The 15,103-nt window shown below is 36.6% G+C and overlaps 1 protein-coding gene across 1 annotated transcript in view; it reads right to left on the bottom strand.

Annotated features, from left to right (window-relative positions):
• Positions 1-15,103, bottom strand: part of KHDRBS2 (KH RNA binding domain containing, signal transduction associated 2) — a 246,855-nt gene that overhangs the window by 192,417 nt on the left and 39,335 nt on the right. The window contains exon 2 of the mRNA XM_005421708.1: positions 12,204-12,320. Coding sequence (XP_005421765.1) covers positions 12,204-12,320 — 117 coding nt within the window. The remainder of the gene's footprint in view (positions 1-12,203; positions 12,321-15,103) is intronic.

The raw sequence follows: 15,103 nt of genomic DNA, 5'->3' as shown, positions 1-15,103 counted from the left end.
AAGAACTGAGAAAAAAAGCCAAAGCCACACAGTGGTGGGAACTAAAGGAAAACTTTATAATCCTACAGACTCCAAGTGCCAGCTCCAAATTGGATTGAATTCATGTTCACCTGCAATCAAAAAAACCAGAAACTACAAAAATTAGGAAAAATCAAATTTTATTACTTGCAATGCTAATATCATACTTTCTGATTCTGCTGCACATTCAAAACATAACTGTCAGAGCTGCACATATGCCTTACTTTAGCTATAAAGCAGAAACATAGCTCACAGCCAAGCATACTTGGAAAGAAGCTTGTCAGAGAATACCCCTCTGTCAGAGAATTTTCAAAGAAGATGAAAGAAAGATAGGGTGATTTTTCTTGTAATAAATGGCTATAAACTCAAATTAAATCTGTACAGATTTCCTTAGAGCTATTATTGAGAAGCCGCAAATTATAGTGGATTACATAACAACAGTACTGTGATGAAGTTATATCTCTAAAGTTATATTGATGTTGGGTAGATAAATGAAAAAGGAATGCTACATTACAACAGTAATCAATCTGAAAAATGATCCAGAGACTAATCAATGCAACTGAATAAGAGAACATTAATTCCTGATGGAGATATTACAAAGTAAATAATATCTAACTGAGCTATCTAAATTCCACTAACCATATTCTTCTATTATGTTTCTTGTGGAATTGAATTTCAGGGGACTTCAAAAAGTTGTTGCTCCAAGACTGATTTTTTTTTTCATTATTCTATTTAATTGTGTGCACTGTAATTTAATTTACTGCAATGCTGCCTCTATTGTGGCAATGCAAAATTCCTTGTAAGAGCAGCCCATTAAAGTATATTAAAAGTATTTATCATGATCCTCAAGAGTACAGATAACATTATGCACAGAAAACTGGGATTTAATGTAATTGCTACAAATATTTCAAAGCAGTTCTTTCTGCATTTATCTATATGTAAAACAGGAAGAATAATAAACATAAAACTAAACTCAGCAAGATCAAACCTTGTCTTTATGAAGCTGCACATAGATAAATAAAATACTTTGGAATATAAGTCATTGTTCTGAAAAAGTATAGATGGGAAAAAAATATCAGTGTGAAAACATATTCAGTCCCCCAAATTGCTGTAAGCAATTGAGTTAATTTACTTTAATTTCCTTGTCTCTCTTTTTTTACCTTCCCACCTCTCACACATGAATGTGCTGCTTTATTTCTTCCCATATTTATTTTTTTTTAAAGAAAACTTATTGCCTGTTCCACAGGCAGGGACATCAGTGCCAGGACTCACCCTGACAATGCCATTCAGGATTGCAAATGCCATGTGCAGGAGAAGGGGGTGGCCCAGTTGGGTGCACGGTCACACAACCAAACCTCCTGGGAGATGTGAGGTACAGGGGTGCCCCCGCAGAGAGTGGCAGACATGGGGCACTGTCAACAACCACCAACTTGTTCTCTGACCAATGAAATACAAGTGGGCTGAAACTAAGAAGAGTTTGCCACAGATCTGGATGTGAAACTCAGACTTTTGGGTGTGAAATTGGCACTACTGCAGACAGAGGGGAGATTGCAGCTGAGTCACTTGGCAGCTTGTTTCTAATGCATAATACATGTGTACATAGCTTTGTTTACTTTGCTGGGATATTTAGAAAACCTTACAATATTCCACAAACAAAAATTTAAACTGCTTTAGGTAAAAAAACTACAAAACATTTACAAGTTGACAAAGCAGAAAGCATGTTAACTTTTTCTCTGCTAAGGGCTACCTTCACCCTTCCCACACTGCTCTCTTGCCACTTCTTTGCCTTGCCTCCTTAAAAGTTTCATGGTCTTCCATTACCTTCAACTTAAAAAGAATAAAGCTGAAGCACTACCTCAATGTTTTGCGCTTTGGAAGCAGCCTAACTTTGTAGAAAGAAAAGAATGTGTCCCATCTTTTTAAACCCAGCAGTGTAAGTCATACAAAGGTCCTGTCAGAACTATAGAATATGTAAGTCTGTTTTAACATTACATTCAAGGGAGGTGATAAAGACTTTTAATATCACCACTGTGTTACATCAGTAATAAAACAGCATCTGCTTGAGGTCTGATGTGATTCTTATGTGAGGACAATGCAATTTTCTTAACTATCAGCTTCAGAGTATGAAATTTTTAACACAGAGCTAAATTGCCCTCTTGGCTATTCTGTTTTGAAGATGTCATCACTAATTACATGGAAGCATTTTATCACTCCATGAATTGTGCTAGTAGGAAATACTTGAATTGGCGTATCTTATTGAATCCCTACAACCACTCTAACACCTCACTCTTCAGACTGGAGCTCTAGTCTACAAATTAACAGAGAACTATATGGAGATCGCATGTGAATTTCATTTGCTCGCTCAGCTAAATAGTAAGAGTGATTTATTCCTTACACTGGTCATTGGCAAAACTGCCACTGGCTTCAGCAGTACAAGAAATGCACTTGTGGGACTCTGAAAGTGTTAGAGAATATCTTATGGACCTCCTTAAGCATCAAAGAAGAACAGTCCAACAATTTTCAAATTTAATTTAAATTACAAACATTTAAAGTACTCAAATGAGTGTCCCATTTTCCTGGTTGTTTTAACCTGTCTTGGCATGTAACCAATCTATGCACCTAATTTTTTCATCAGTGATTAATACAGGTCTAACGTAGAAAGATACAATAATCTCAATTTTTATGCCAATTTAAATTTTCAAATTTAAAATAAAACCCCCTGTTCTAATATTCCATGTGTATGAAGAAATGTAAGGGGTTTTTTATTTAATACCAAACAAATTCATTAAAACAAGAATATCAAAGAGATCAGCAACTTCAGCTCAGTTTCTTTTAATAAGCACACAAACTTGCATGAATTGTTTGGCATCTACACCCTTTTTCAAGAAATCACAGACAAATAAGTTACAGAATCAATGAGCCAGACTGTTTCTAGTATTTACAGTCTGAAGTTTATAATCCAAAATTTGTCTCTGAGAGACCAGAAGGACGTGAAGGTTTTTTTTCATTTGTTTAATTTAGGATTTTTCTCTCCTGGGGAATATGTACTGAGCAAAACACCATCAGATCAATCTTCACCAAGGTCTTTTTTGTTACCATTGCCTCAGGGAGACACTGGATAAAAAGTGGTCAGGAAATAAATGTGATGCTCCCATGACCCAGCAGTTCCTAATGGCTTATTCCTGACTCTGATGATAGCCCAGATCTTGTACCACTGAAAGCAAACTCCAATACTGAGGAATAACATCTACTTTGTGCAACATCCTGTGTCCCCTTTCAGAAGCCAACATGGTCTACATGTGAGTATCTAATTACACAAAAATAAGCTGCAGTAAATTGGGCTCTAGCTATAATACTAGAATGCTGCAAAAGTCTGCTGACACAAACTCACAAGTAGTAGTTTTACAGAAGTGCAACTAAAAAATTTCCAGATGCCATGAGGGCAGGAACAGGCTGCTTACTGAGAAATATAAATGACTTCTCTAATGAGACAAAAAAGGTCCTGTTTACATACTACTACAGTGCCCAGGCAGAAAATGCAGAGGGGAACTGGAATCTGACTGGAGAAGTCAACAGAGTGCCCTGGTGCCCAGTCTTCAGACCTAGATTCTGAGGTGCAGGTCAGAGCTTACAGGCAGCACAAACCACAGGCCATATCTCTAGCGAAAATATTTTTCTAGAAGTTGAGAAACTCAAACAAGGTGGAAGTCACTGCTGCAGAGACGAGGAACTACACTGCCTCGTGTTTGGGCAGGAAGCAGTAATTTGGCGGGTTCTGATACTGCTATCTTTTTCCAATATAGCTATCTTTTTCCAAACCTAAGAATGATTTGGTACTGATGCTTTGTCTTTACATGCTGCATGAAACTCAGCAGAAAAATAAAAATCTCCATTTAGGACATGGAACGATCTGGAGGCTTATTCAAGGATGACTTGAGAAGGCAGCAGGTCTTACATCAAAGTGAAAGGAACATTGTTGACTAATTTGGTGATAATTGCAAAGTAATTTTACTTGAGTTATTTGAGCTGTACTTCTCCTAAAATGTAAATGATGTCAACTCCATTTAAAGTGCAAGTCCTACCAATGTGTAGAAACATTTAGGAAATGAGCTACAAATCAATCCTGAGACTTTGGAAATGACTGTGCATCTTTTGGGGATAAAAGAGTTGGACATTAAATAGCATGGGAGTTTAAAATGGTCAAGAGACAGAGATCCCTAGTCACTGTGCAGAAAAAAACAAGGAACTGGCTAACACAGAGAGACTTAATGCTCAACCACAAATTGGAGCAATATATCACACACATCTTTCTTTCTCTCTCCACATATGCATACAGATAACAAAGCTTTCAAAAAGCTTACCTTAAGCCTAGCTCCTCTGAGCAAGGTCAGAGTGGTTACCCACCCAGTAAAAAAAAGCAGAGCTGATCTTAACCCAAAAGGAATTGGTTCAAAGGCTATTTTCTCTGCAGCAATATGGACTATGTACTTGAACCCATTCTAAAATTCAGAGAGAGATGTCAGAGAAAACATTGTAAATCTCTGATATAAATATAACAAACCACCTTTGTAAGGAAAAAATCCATAGTGCAAAGAAACAAACTTGAGAGAAATGGAAACAAATGGATTTTCAAAATTTTATAGCACAAACTGAAAAAGCCAGGGACTACTCTGCTGCAGATCATTTGAAACTGCATAAATTGAAGGAAAAGAGGCCACTGCTCTTTCTAGCCAGGTTCCAACCCCAAAGTTACTGGGAGATGCCTGTTAACACAGATAAGCTTTCTGATATATATATTGAATGATGTATCACAAGGCATCTCCAGGTTTAGGTATGCAGATAGGATCATTTGAGTATCAGGAAGGGAAGAATTTATCCCAGTGGGGCCAGTTAACTCTTTATGCTCAATGGCTTCATATTTTTGAGCTTGATTCCACTTCAGCCAGCAAGCCAGACAAATAGGTAACTAATGGAACCTGCACAAACTATTAAACAGAAGATGCTCCTGTCTGCCAGGGATGTGGTGCTACGTATGATTTTAGGAAAGACAACAGCCCTATTGTTTTTCCCTAGACAAGTTGTAGCACCACATTCCTGGAAGACAGGCAAGAGGCATAAAAACCAAAACATGCAGGGATATGACAAGAAAATAAGAGGTTTATGACTCCCCATCTAGAAAGACTCTGACTGAATAAACATATTCTCTTTGTGCTAGAGAGAGGATAAATTACTGAAAGCGCTCAGTTAACTGTGATATCAAAATATACAAACTGAGTCAAAAGAATGTGGCTGAGAAGCAGAAAAGAAAACTTGCTTTTTTGTAGGTGTTGCACTCCGGGTTTTCTGAAAAAAAGAGAAGGAACAACTTTCTGGAAACAAGCTGATTTGCACAAATCTGTGAAACATAAGAGGGGGCAGATGATGCGTGGACACAAGACACCTAAGAGAAGTAATGGAAATAGCATTTTCCATTAATGTCTCATCCACTGACTTCTCACAAATTGATTCTACAGGCAATTGTAAGTTTAGATGGAAGAACAGTTTCAAGAAAAATAAAGAAGAAAGTCAAAGGAATGAAAAGTATGTGCTGAGAAGATGGTGCATGAAAGCTTCCCAAGGACTGGCAAGCCCTGGAGACTACTGGTGCTGGTGATCAAGCACACATTTGTGTCCGTGTGAGTCTGGAACTCTGCCCGTGTCCAAGACGACTGCTCCATGCAGATGAAGACTATGGGATCACATATGCTGCTGATGAAATAAAGGATCCTCTGACAGACTTTCTGAATACCTACCTGCCAGTAAAGCCCTCTATTTTCTGAGTATATAGTTAGAGTTGTCTTCCCAAATGTTGCTCTAACCAGGTAATCGTGAGACTGCAGTTCAGATGGGAGACTCAGTAAGGTGAAGAGCTTTTGAGAATAATATTCACCTTTAGCAAAAACCTAAACAACTGCAATACTTAATAGAATCAGGAAAAGTCTATAGAATAAAAGCTATTCTAAGAAATATTGGTTGTGATCTGTATCTACCATAAACTGCCTCCCCTATCAGGGGAAAAAAGGACTTTACAACTCACTAGGGGTGTTACACAGAGGTATTTTCCAAGAAACTGGGATGGTTGAGCAGCTGCAAGTTATAGAATACATGTAACACTGGAGAAAACAGTGATAAAGATGATCTCTTCTTTTAATCTGTGCCTGGCAACAGATTTATGTTTTCTCTGTATAAAGTATTTTCTTTGAAATGTTTTTTTTCAAGTAAAAACTTAGGTTTAGATTGTGAAAGCCTTTGGCACCTTTTGACATGCTCACTTAAAGGAAAAACAGAGAATGCAGATTATAGTAGGATTTAAAGAGTTAACATCCTTTTGCCATTTTGGTCCTTGAAAATTTCAGTTTCAAAAGATGGGGTGGTCTGCTTTTTGTTTGTTTCTTCTCCCTTGCATTTTTCTTTGCTGCTGGTTGTTTGTTATGGTCCTTATAGCCCCACAACAGCTCATACCAGGAAGCTGAAGGTTTTAAGGAAGACAAAAAAACTTTACTGCAGCAGAAGCAGTGTGCTTTTGTAACTTTGGCTCACATCTGGAAGGCAAGCTGAGGGCCCAGTCCTGCTCTTGGTCATAAACCTGTTTGTGGGGTGAAATGTCTGTAAGCTGTAAGGTGCTGTCTGTAGACATTAAAATACAAAGTCTTTACGACTTTTAAACACAAAAAAGGAAAACCTAACAGAAAAATACAAAATGGGTGAGCAGCAATTAATGATTCAAAACTGCTATTGATGCTCGTAGCTGTGAGCTAGTTTTCTAAATTAAATGCCACTCATTGCTCTGTTTCCCCTAGAGATTTTCCAGCTGAATATGATAAAAGGAGTACTTCAATGGAACAGAAATACTTGCCTAAGAAAATAATGTTTCAGAGATTTTGCATAAAGTCCAAATCAAAATTCCCAGCAGGCTGGAAGTAAATCTAAAGGTTATCTATTAAAAACCTAAATCGAGTTTTTATAGGAATTTCCAAATTTCTGTCTCCAACTCTAAGAGCCGAAACTCCTGGAAACACACTGAGCTAAACTACCATTGCCATAAGCCAGAGCAAGAAACTCACAGGCACAGGTGGAGTGGCACCAGAGTAAAATGTGGTGCAACAAACCACTAGGTGATTTTTGGTTGGTTTTGTTTTTGTTTTTTTTTTTTAACTTTCTAAAGTCTTTTGTAACTTCCTATTCTTATTGAGAATGCTGACACTCTCACTTGGAAAAAATATTGCATGACCTTAAACATTTTGACAGGCAGTGATACTCAAAAGCTTTTAAAACTCTGGACACTAAAGACAACACCTTTGATCTCACATTTCAGTGAAGCAACAGCATTGGGGAAGAATATAATGCAATTCTTGGACCACAACATCCTATAGACAAAACCTGCTACATTTTTCTTCCCTTTTGGGCTATCTGAGCATTAATTTATAACTTTTTTTGAAAAAACAATGAAGTCAAGAGAATCCTATTAAAGAGCTAACTTTCCTCTATTAGAACACTATGCCCATGGTAGTCATGACCTAATGAAAAAACACATTGTGCTTCAAACCAAAAATCTATTGGGTATTATTCACATTACATATGGACTTAATCCTGTAAGATATTGAAACAGTTATTTAAAGGTTGTAGGACTGACCTCACAGCACTCAGAATTTGCAGGGAAGAGACCAGTGCACACTGCAACTATGGCATATTTTCAAAATCTTTTTTAAGGCAATCACATAATGCAGCTGTTAAAAACCACTCTAAAGCAAACACGCTAATAATTGCATCTCAGTAGTTTCCCTGCGTGCTCATTTCAGATCTTTTTAGTTGCAAACAAGCTCTTATGCTAGGGTTTTTTATAAAGAAAAGGTAATGAAACAAATTCTGTTTAACAAGGAAAGCTGTTGTCCAGCGACAGTGGATCTTATTTGGAAAGTACTTAACCCACAGATTAAAGAAAGGCACATAGTTCAACTGCAATTTTCTCCTCTTTCCTTAAGAACTAGTTTTAACAAAAACCACAACTTGAAGAAGGCAGCAGTTAAAAGTGCTCAGTAGCTGATAAAACACTGAATCACAGAAAAGTAGTTTATGAGGTTTTTCAAAGCTGCAGCGCAACTTTGTTCTCTAAGTTTTCATGTTTTATAGGTAGACAACATGAATCTTGAAAAACAGAATCCTTTCAATAGCCAGGACAAATGACATAACTAAGTTCAAGTTTAAGGTATGAGAGAAATGGGTAATAAACAGAGAGTCTGCAGAGTAGGAAATGGTGTTGACAGGATTTCTCTAGGTAAAAAAGTTTTATATTGGAATGGCAATTATATTTCTGTTGCCATTGAGTTATGAATGGCTAAAGGAAGGCAGCATTGACTCCATGCTCAGAAGGCATAAAGCAAGCTTTATTAGGAACTACACATATTTTAGAGACAGAATCTTCCACCCAGAACCTGATTGGTTCTTAAACAACACCCCTCACACCACTGGTTAAGTTGGAACAACACCTTTTTAAAATATCTTTCCATAAACATCACGTACCAACATTCCATATGTTCACAAACACCAGGTGCAGAGATTAAGATAAGAATTGTTTTAATTCTTTCTCTGAGCATTCTCCCAGCTTTCCCCAGGATGATGCCAGGGAAAGTTACCTGTTTCTCTCTCTGTCAGCATCCACATACATCAGTCTGCAGAAGATTTCATGCAAACACTGTGACTTACATTTTCCTTCATGTGTCTGACAGCTCATGTGCTGCAGTAAAAGTCAATGTTTTAGCTTTTTTTAATCTAATAAATAACCTTGTTATCAGGACACAAATTTCCAAATTCTACTCTATGTAAGTAAAACGTGGTTCAAAAATATGTTTGGAGCAAAGACAATGTGACCCCCTTTAATTTAAATAACTGATCAGTCCTCCAAATGTCTTGCAGGTGATGAACAATGAGTTTTCAGGAAAACTAATTTTCATTTTTTTCAACAAAATGAAAAGTAACCAAAAATCTTTCTTTGTCTAATACTTAATATATTACTAAATCAAAATTAAAACATTCTATTGTTCTTAGGTTATTCTGCTCTTCCAAACAGACTCCTTTAGGTCACTTTTAAAATAAAAAATGTTTTTAAAAATAGAAACAAACTACCGATGCAGTTATACTTGGGCATCTCTTCATTAACATCTAACATAACTTGATGTGACATACATTAGCTCTGTGGTGTTTTGTGCACAATTGGAGCTCTTTGTAATACACATTTTAGGTAAGCTGCATTGCCTTTTCAAATTAAACTATCCTGTTCCCACACTGTAGGCACAGCAAGACACTCAGAAATCTCAAGTCACTCTTAACAAATGTTCCCTGTTGCTCTGAAAGGAAACAGCCTAAAATCTTCAGCCTCTAAAACTTACCCACAGGTTTCTTTAAAGAAGATAAGGAAATTCTGAGGAACAGACATACCTCTGTTGATATAATCCACTCAGACACAGAAACTCCCCCTCTGTATGACCAGAATTACTGACTATAGCCAGAGCAGCTCACTGTTGAGCCAAAAACTTCCCTGTTGTCATGCTGGCACTAAAAAAACCTCAAATCAGCAGATTAGTTCTTTTTGAAGATTTAAGTATCTAGGGATCTAGGGCATAAATGTACTCAGCACTTTTCAGCAGAAATTCTGATTCTGCTTCTCTGATGCAACTCAGCATCCAGCTGCAGCAGACTGGAGGGGAAAAGCACACATGCCTGCAGTCTGTCTAGAAGCTGCTATGGCTCATGGCATCATATAGACAGCTTTAAGGAAATTCTAGTTTCTAGAGAGAAATTACATCCATTTTTCTTGAATAGTCCTGCAAAACAAAGATCTATCAGCCAATATACATAAACTGATTTCTTTTATGGTTCAAAATACCCATAAAAAGCCTACAGACTTTGGTAATTTGTATTTAAATCAGTAAAAAAGTACTGCATAAATGATACTAGTGCACTTGTTTTTTGACAAGAAAACTGTTTTAACCAGAGCAAGTTGTATTTTCCTTAGCAATGTAGCAATTCACACCATTATTTATGCTCACAGTCAAACATATTTTCTTTCCATTTTATCAGTATCTCAAACTAGAATAGCCTCTCTGAAATGCTAATTGTAACTATTACCCATCCCATGATTATTCTCACACTCTTTTGCCAGGAACTGGTAACACTGATATACACGGATGAGAAAATTCCTACCTCTCCCTGTAATTGCACAGGGATTTGTTTTCTTTTGAGTCAGTAATGTCTAAATTGGATTAGGATAAATTGCTTATGAGCCTTTGTCTACAGAAATTGCTTTCATGACTGCTATATTTAATGCCAGTTTACCCTAGAACTTCATTTTTTTACACCAGTCTCATATGAATGAGTCTCCATGAAGCTCATATTCAATTTCAGATTATTCTTAAGGACTAAAAACCTTTTGAAGACACACTCAAATTTTGCTGACATACTCATGAGTGAAGGTAGTACCTGTCATGCTGGCACTGTTCATTATGATCAGACAAAAATCAAATTATATGATCAGAAGAGTGACCAATCTCAAAATCAGAAGTCTTAATCTGTCTGTTAATGTGTTTAAACATCTTTACACTCCCCTGTCTGGGCAACTGATGCTCTCAGCAATAATAATCTGAGTGGGTGGCTCAGAGTGGAGCAACTGGGCATCAGATGTAGTACTGATGCAAATGACTGCTGTTTAGCAGGACATATATTGTTTCATCCAGGGAAATATTTATGATTCCAGAAGTTAGACATAAGTAATTAAAATATTTTACCTGTCAATACTTGGAAATAAAATCAGTAGTGTATTCAACATGTATTATCTTATAATCATTACTGAAGTGTCACTAAATGTCTGACTAAAATGTCATAAAGAAAACTCTGAAAAATTAAATATAATCTGTGTGCCTAATTTGTTGAGTTTGTGGGTTTATTTTTTTTAATATTGCAATTGCAGACCTCATAATGTCTATGTGATTGCTGATGCACATTACCAAGACCAAATAATGCCAACCAAAAAATCCTGATTGGTCTTTCCTTTCAGCATATTATTACTTTCATAATTTTACCTACTGAGATTAATGACAGAGGTGACAGAAAGAAGAATAATACACAACATTACTAGAGGCTATATACAGTTAAAATATAGTGAAATTAACAGTTAAAATATAGTGACATAAGGAGTCATTGTTTCTGTGTTGACCATAATACTGCTGTTCCACAGATTGTAAAAGACATCTCACAATGCAATCAGTACTTGTTCTTTGGGTCAAATATACATGAAAGCTTTCTTAATGTCCTGGTTTTAGCTGGGATAGGATTAGTTTTCTTCCTAATAAATGGTACCCTGCGGTGTTTGGGATTTAGTATGACAATAATATTGATAACACACTAATGTTTGGGTTGTTGTTATGTAGTGCTTACCCCAACCCAAGGACTTTCAAGCGTCTCATGCTCTCCCAGTGAGGAGCTGCACAGGAAGCCAGGAGGGAGCAAAGCCAGGACAGTTGATCCAAACTGGCCAAAGGGATATTCCATACCACAGAGCATCATGTTCAGTTTATAAACTGGGTGGGGAACTGGTTGGGGAGAGTAACACTTACCTGCAAGGAATTACTTAGGGGCATCGGCCAGGCTGTGATTCCAAACATTTTTTTTTCTTTATCTATAGTGCATTTTTATACACACTTAAGCAAAATGTCCACTTTGTTATCTTCTCCTAGAACTATGCCCTGAATAAATATTCAACATTTTAAAAAAAAACATCTCTAAAGAAACAGAAAACAAAAGAGAAAACTCATTTATGTACACCAATATTAAAGCAGTAATATAGACAAACTGCACTTTCACAGGAGAAACTCAGAACAAATGAACTTTAAACTCGTTTCTTTTTTAGGTGAATTACTTAAATAATAGTGATACAATAGCAACTGTGAAGGTCTAAGCAAGGTTGTCATAGCAAGAAAAAAATTACATTTAAGCAAATTATGTAACTTGAAAAAAACAAGCTAGCCTTGGAGTCAAGAGTCTGTTATAGGCCTTTTAATTGAGTCATTAATAAACAGACAGGCAATCTAAGTGCAACACCTAAAACAACATATGTTTCAACCATAATTGCAACCAGAATACAGACACAGTACCTTAGCTTTATCCCTCATGGATCCTTTTCCTAGGATGGACATTTTTGCACCTGTTTCTTCTTGTAACCTCTTTAAAGAGTTTCCTCTTGGTCCGAGCAATTTCCCAACAAAATTGAACTAGAATGAAAATAAGAGAACTCTTTTAGACCCACGGGTACTTTTCCAAAAACTTAGTAAACATGATGACTAAAAAAGAAAATTTTACTTTCCTTTAAAAGAAATACCCCTACGTAGCTTTGAGCCTAATTGACAGAGATACAAGACTGGAGAACCAAGATATTCATTCATCTAGTGTGAAAGACTGTAAAAGCAGTCATGGTTTATTTGAACCCTGGGAGGCTCCTCTCTAGGACTGGCAGGCCAGTGGCTACTAGGTTTAGTGAATTGCTAAACAAGGTATTTGCTCATGAGATGATACTGGTGAAACTCAGAGAATGCCTAGGTTCTTTCCCAAGTTAGCCAGCTTTACTTGCAAGTAATATATCCTGCAAAGTTAGAGCTTTAGATGGATTTCTAAGATTTGATGCTTCACACATCGACTTGAAAGTAAAAGCTGTTTTGTGTATTGGCTTCAAACACCTGTTTTGCCAGCACTAGAACAAATAACAATCAACAGATCAAGGTAGATATTCAAGGGCATTTTCTAAAATGAACACAGCTGTGTCTGCCACACTGCTAATATTCCTAAACACAGCACACTTCTCCTACAGCGGTATTTTTTGAAGAGGAGAGATGTCTACAGGAAAATCAGAAGACAGAACAATAAATAAATGAGGTGTTAATATCATGTCCACACAAAGCAGCAAAAAGGGAGAAGTCTATTAAGTAATTTGTTAATTCTGTAATCCACAGTCTCTTCATTTATTATTTTTTATTATTTCCAACATCTTTTTAAAATGCTATGATATGTGGTCTTCAAAAGCTGACTGGACATCATCAGCACTTGCTTAAGGTGTTTTGGAATTATGTTCAAGTCTTAACAGACAGTATTCTGGTCTGGCTTTCAACAAAGAATAAGCTCCACCAAAGCAAGAGGGATGTCATTGTATCAGCACTTCCTTGGTTTTGTTTCAGAGAAAAAGAACATGACATTAAGAAATATCAATCACGAAAATACTGCTGTCAAAAATACACACAAAAGGCTATACAGATGTTATAATATACGTTGTTTTGCACTACCTTCTATTTTAAAAATGAAAAAATATGGAAATATTCTTGTTTTCACTTAAACCACCAAGAATGCAACAATACAAATGCATCAGCCATGTTACTAACATCCAAACTCTGAATCACACCAGATGCTCCAAAAAAAAAGCTTGCTTTTAGTCCGGTGTCTTAATTTAAAATAATTTTTAACTTCTTTCAAATACTGGTTAAGCTATCTAAGAAAACAGTATGTAATCACAGGGAAAATAAATATGTACAGTAAAATCTACTGGCACTGAAACTAAAAGATAATGTGCCCATGGGGAAAGTAGTAAGTGGTAAGATTTTCAGGAAAATTTAGCATGATTTGAAGTTCCAAAACCAGATTTTCCAAGCTGGTGTGTTTTTACTTTTTTCCAACTCTACCTGTTGATTTAATAAAAGGTATCACCTCTTCAAAACAGGGCTCGATTTCCAGTCAATGTCCCAGTCAATGTATCAACAATCCTATGATTTCAAACTGTTGCTCAGCCTCTTCCAGGGAAAACCTAGCTTGGAAGAAGTTGTTGGCTTCCAATTTATTATTCAATTTTGTATGAAAATAAACCAAACAATGAGGAAGAAATGGCAAGAACTGAACTTTAATACTAGATAGTAGACTTAATCTATTGATAGAAATAAGATTTGAAAAATCACCCATTTATATACCCATGTATGTAAGGTTTATTAGGGATGGCTGAGCAAACAGCAGAGCTTTCGTTTCCCTGCAGGGACCCACTTACCTGCAGAAGGGAGAGTGCCACAAGTTACACCACCAAATCTTTTGTGACACTTACAGATCATCAATCAGACAAGAACCATGTCCTGCTGCATCCTTTCAGCGCTTCTTAGTATTAAGAAAAGCTACCCCTTCAAAGATGAAAGAACTGTAACATTATGTAACTTTGGAGGAAACTATGAAAAGGCCAACCAAAGCTTGACTACATTTGTTCTCTGAATGGAATAAAACTATTAAATTATACTCTGTGAAGATTTATGTTGACCAGTTATATTTAAGCACTTCATAAACTGTATAATCATTACCTTGACATATTGCTGCAAAGGAGCAGTATGGCCAGCATAGACCATGTTATGTGCTAAGTGGATTTTAATCACTTCACAGGAAATAAGTGGCTGGGGATTTTAATTCTATTGATTATGTAGCAGGCAGACACATTTCATCCACTATCTACAAAACGTATCAGGAAGGAAGCAGTTATTTACAACTAAAAAACTGAATTGCTCTTTGTTTGGTTTTGTCTAAAATTGCAGAAAAGCCACGGCACTATATCTGGCATCCTACTGTTATGCTCAGTGTTCCATGCATGTCTGAAGACACCGGATATCCTCAGCACTGTCTATAATCCCAAAACTGCCCAAGGTCTGAAAGTACTGGTAGAGTAACTTTGACTCAATAACTTGTGAAAAATTATATACTTTATTGTTCACATATAGGTAAAAGAAGCACATAGGAAAGAGGATGTTTCAGTGAACAGCCCAAAATGTAGGAAATCTGAAACACAACTTCATTTCTCTTTTTTTTTTTTTTTTAATGAAGATATGCTGGGCAGAACCAATTTTAATACTGGAAATTTTAGGCTCCATTTACAGCCACATGCACACACACACAACCTGAGCACAGAGACGGTGAAGGAAAATGTGGCAACTCAGGCAGCTGGACTGCATATAATGGTGAGCCTTGCCCACAAACACAC

The sequence above is a fragment of the Geospiza fortis genome, unplaced genomic scaffold, assembly GCF_000277835.1.
Source record: "Geospiza fortis unplaced genomic scaffold, GeoFor_1.0 scaffold264, whole genome shotgun sequence".
NCBI classification, from domain to species: domain Eukaryota; kingdom Metazoa; phylum Chordata; class Aves; order Passeriformes; family Thraupidae; genus Geospiza; species Geospiza fortis.
This window is presented reverse-complemented; position numbering and strand designations above follow the sequence as displayed.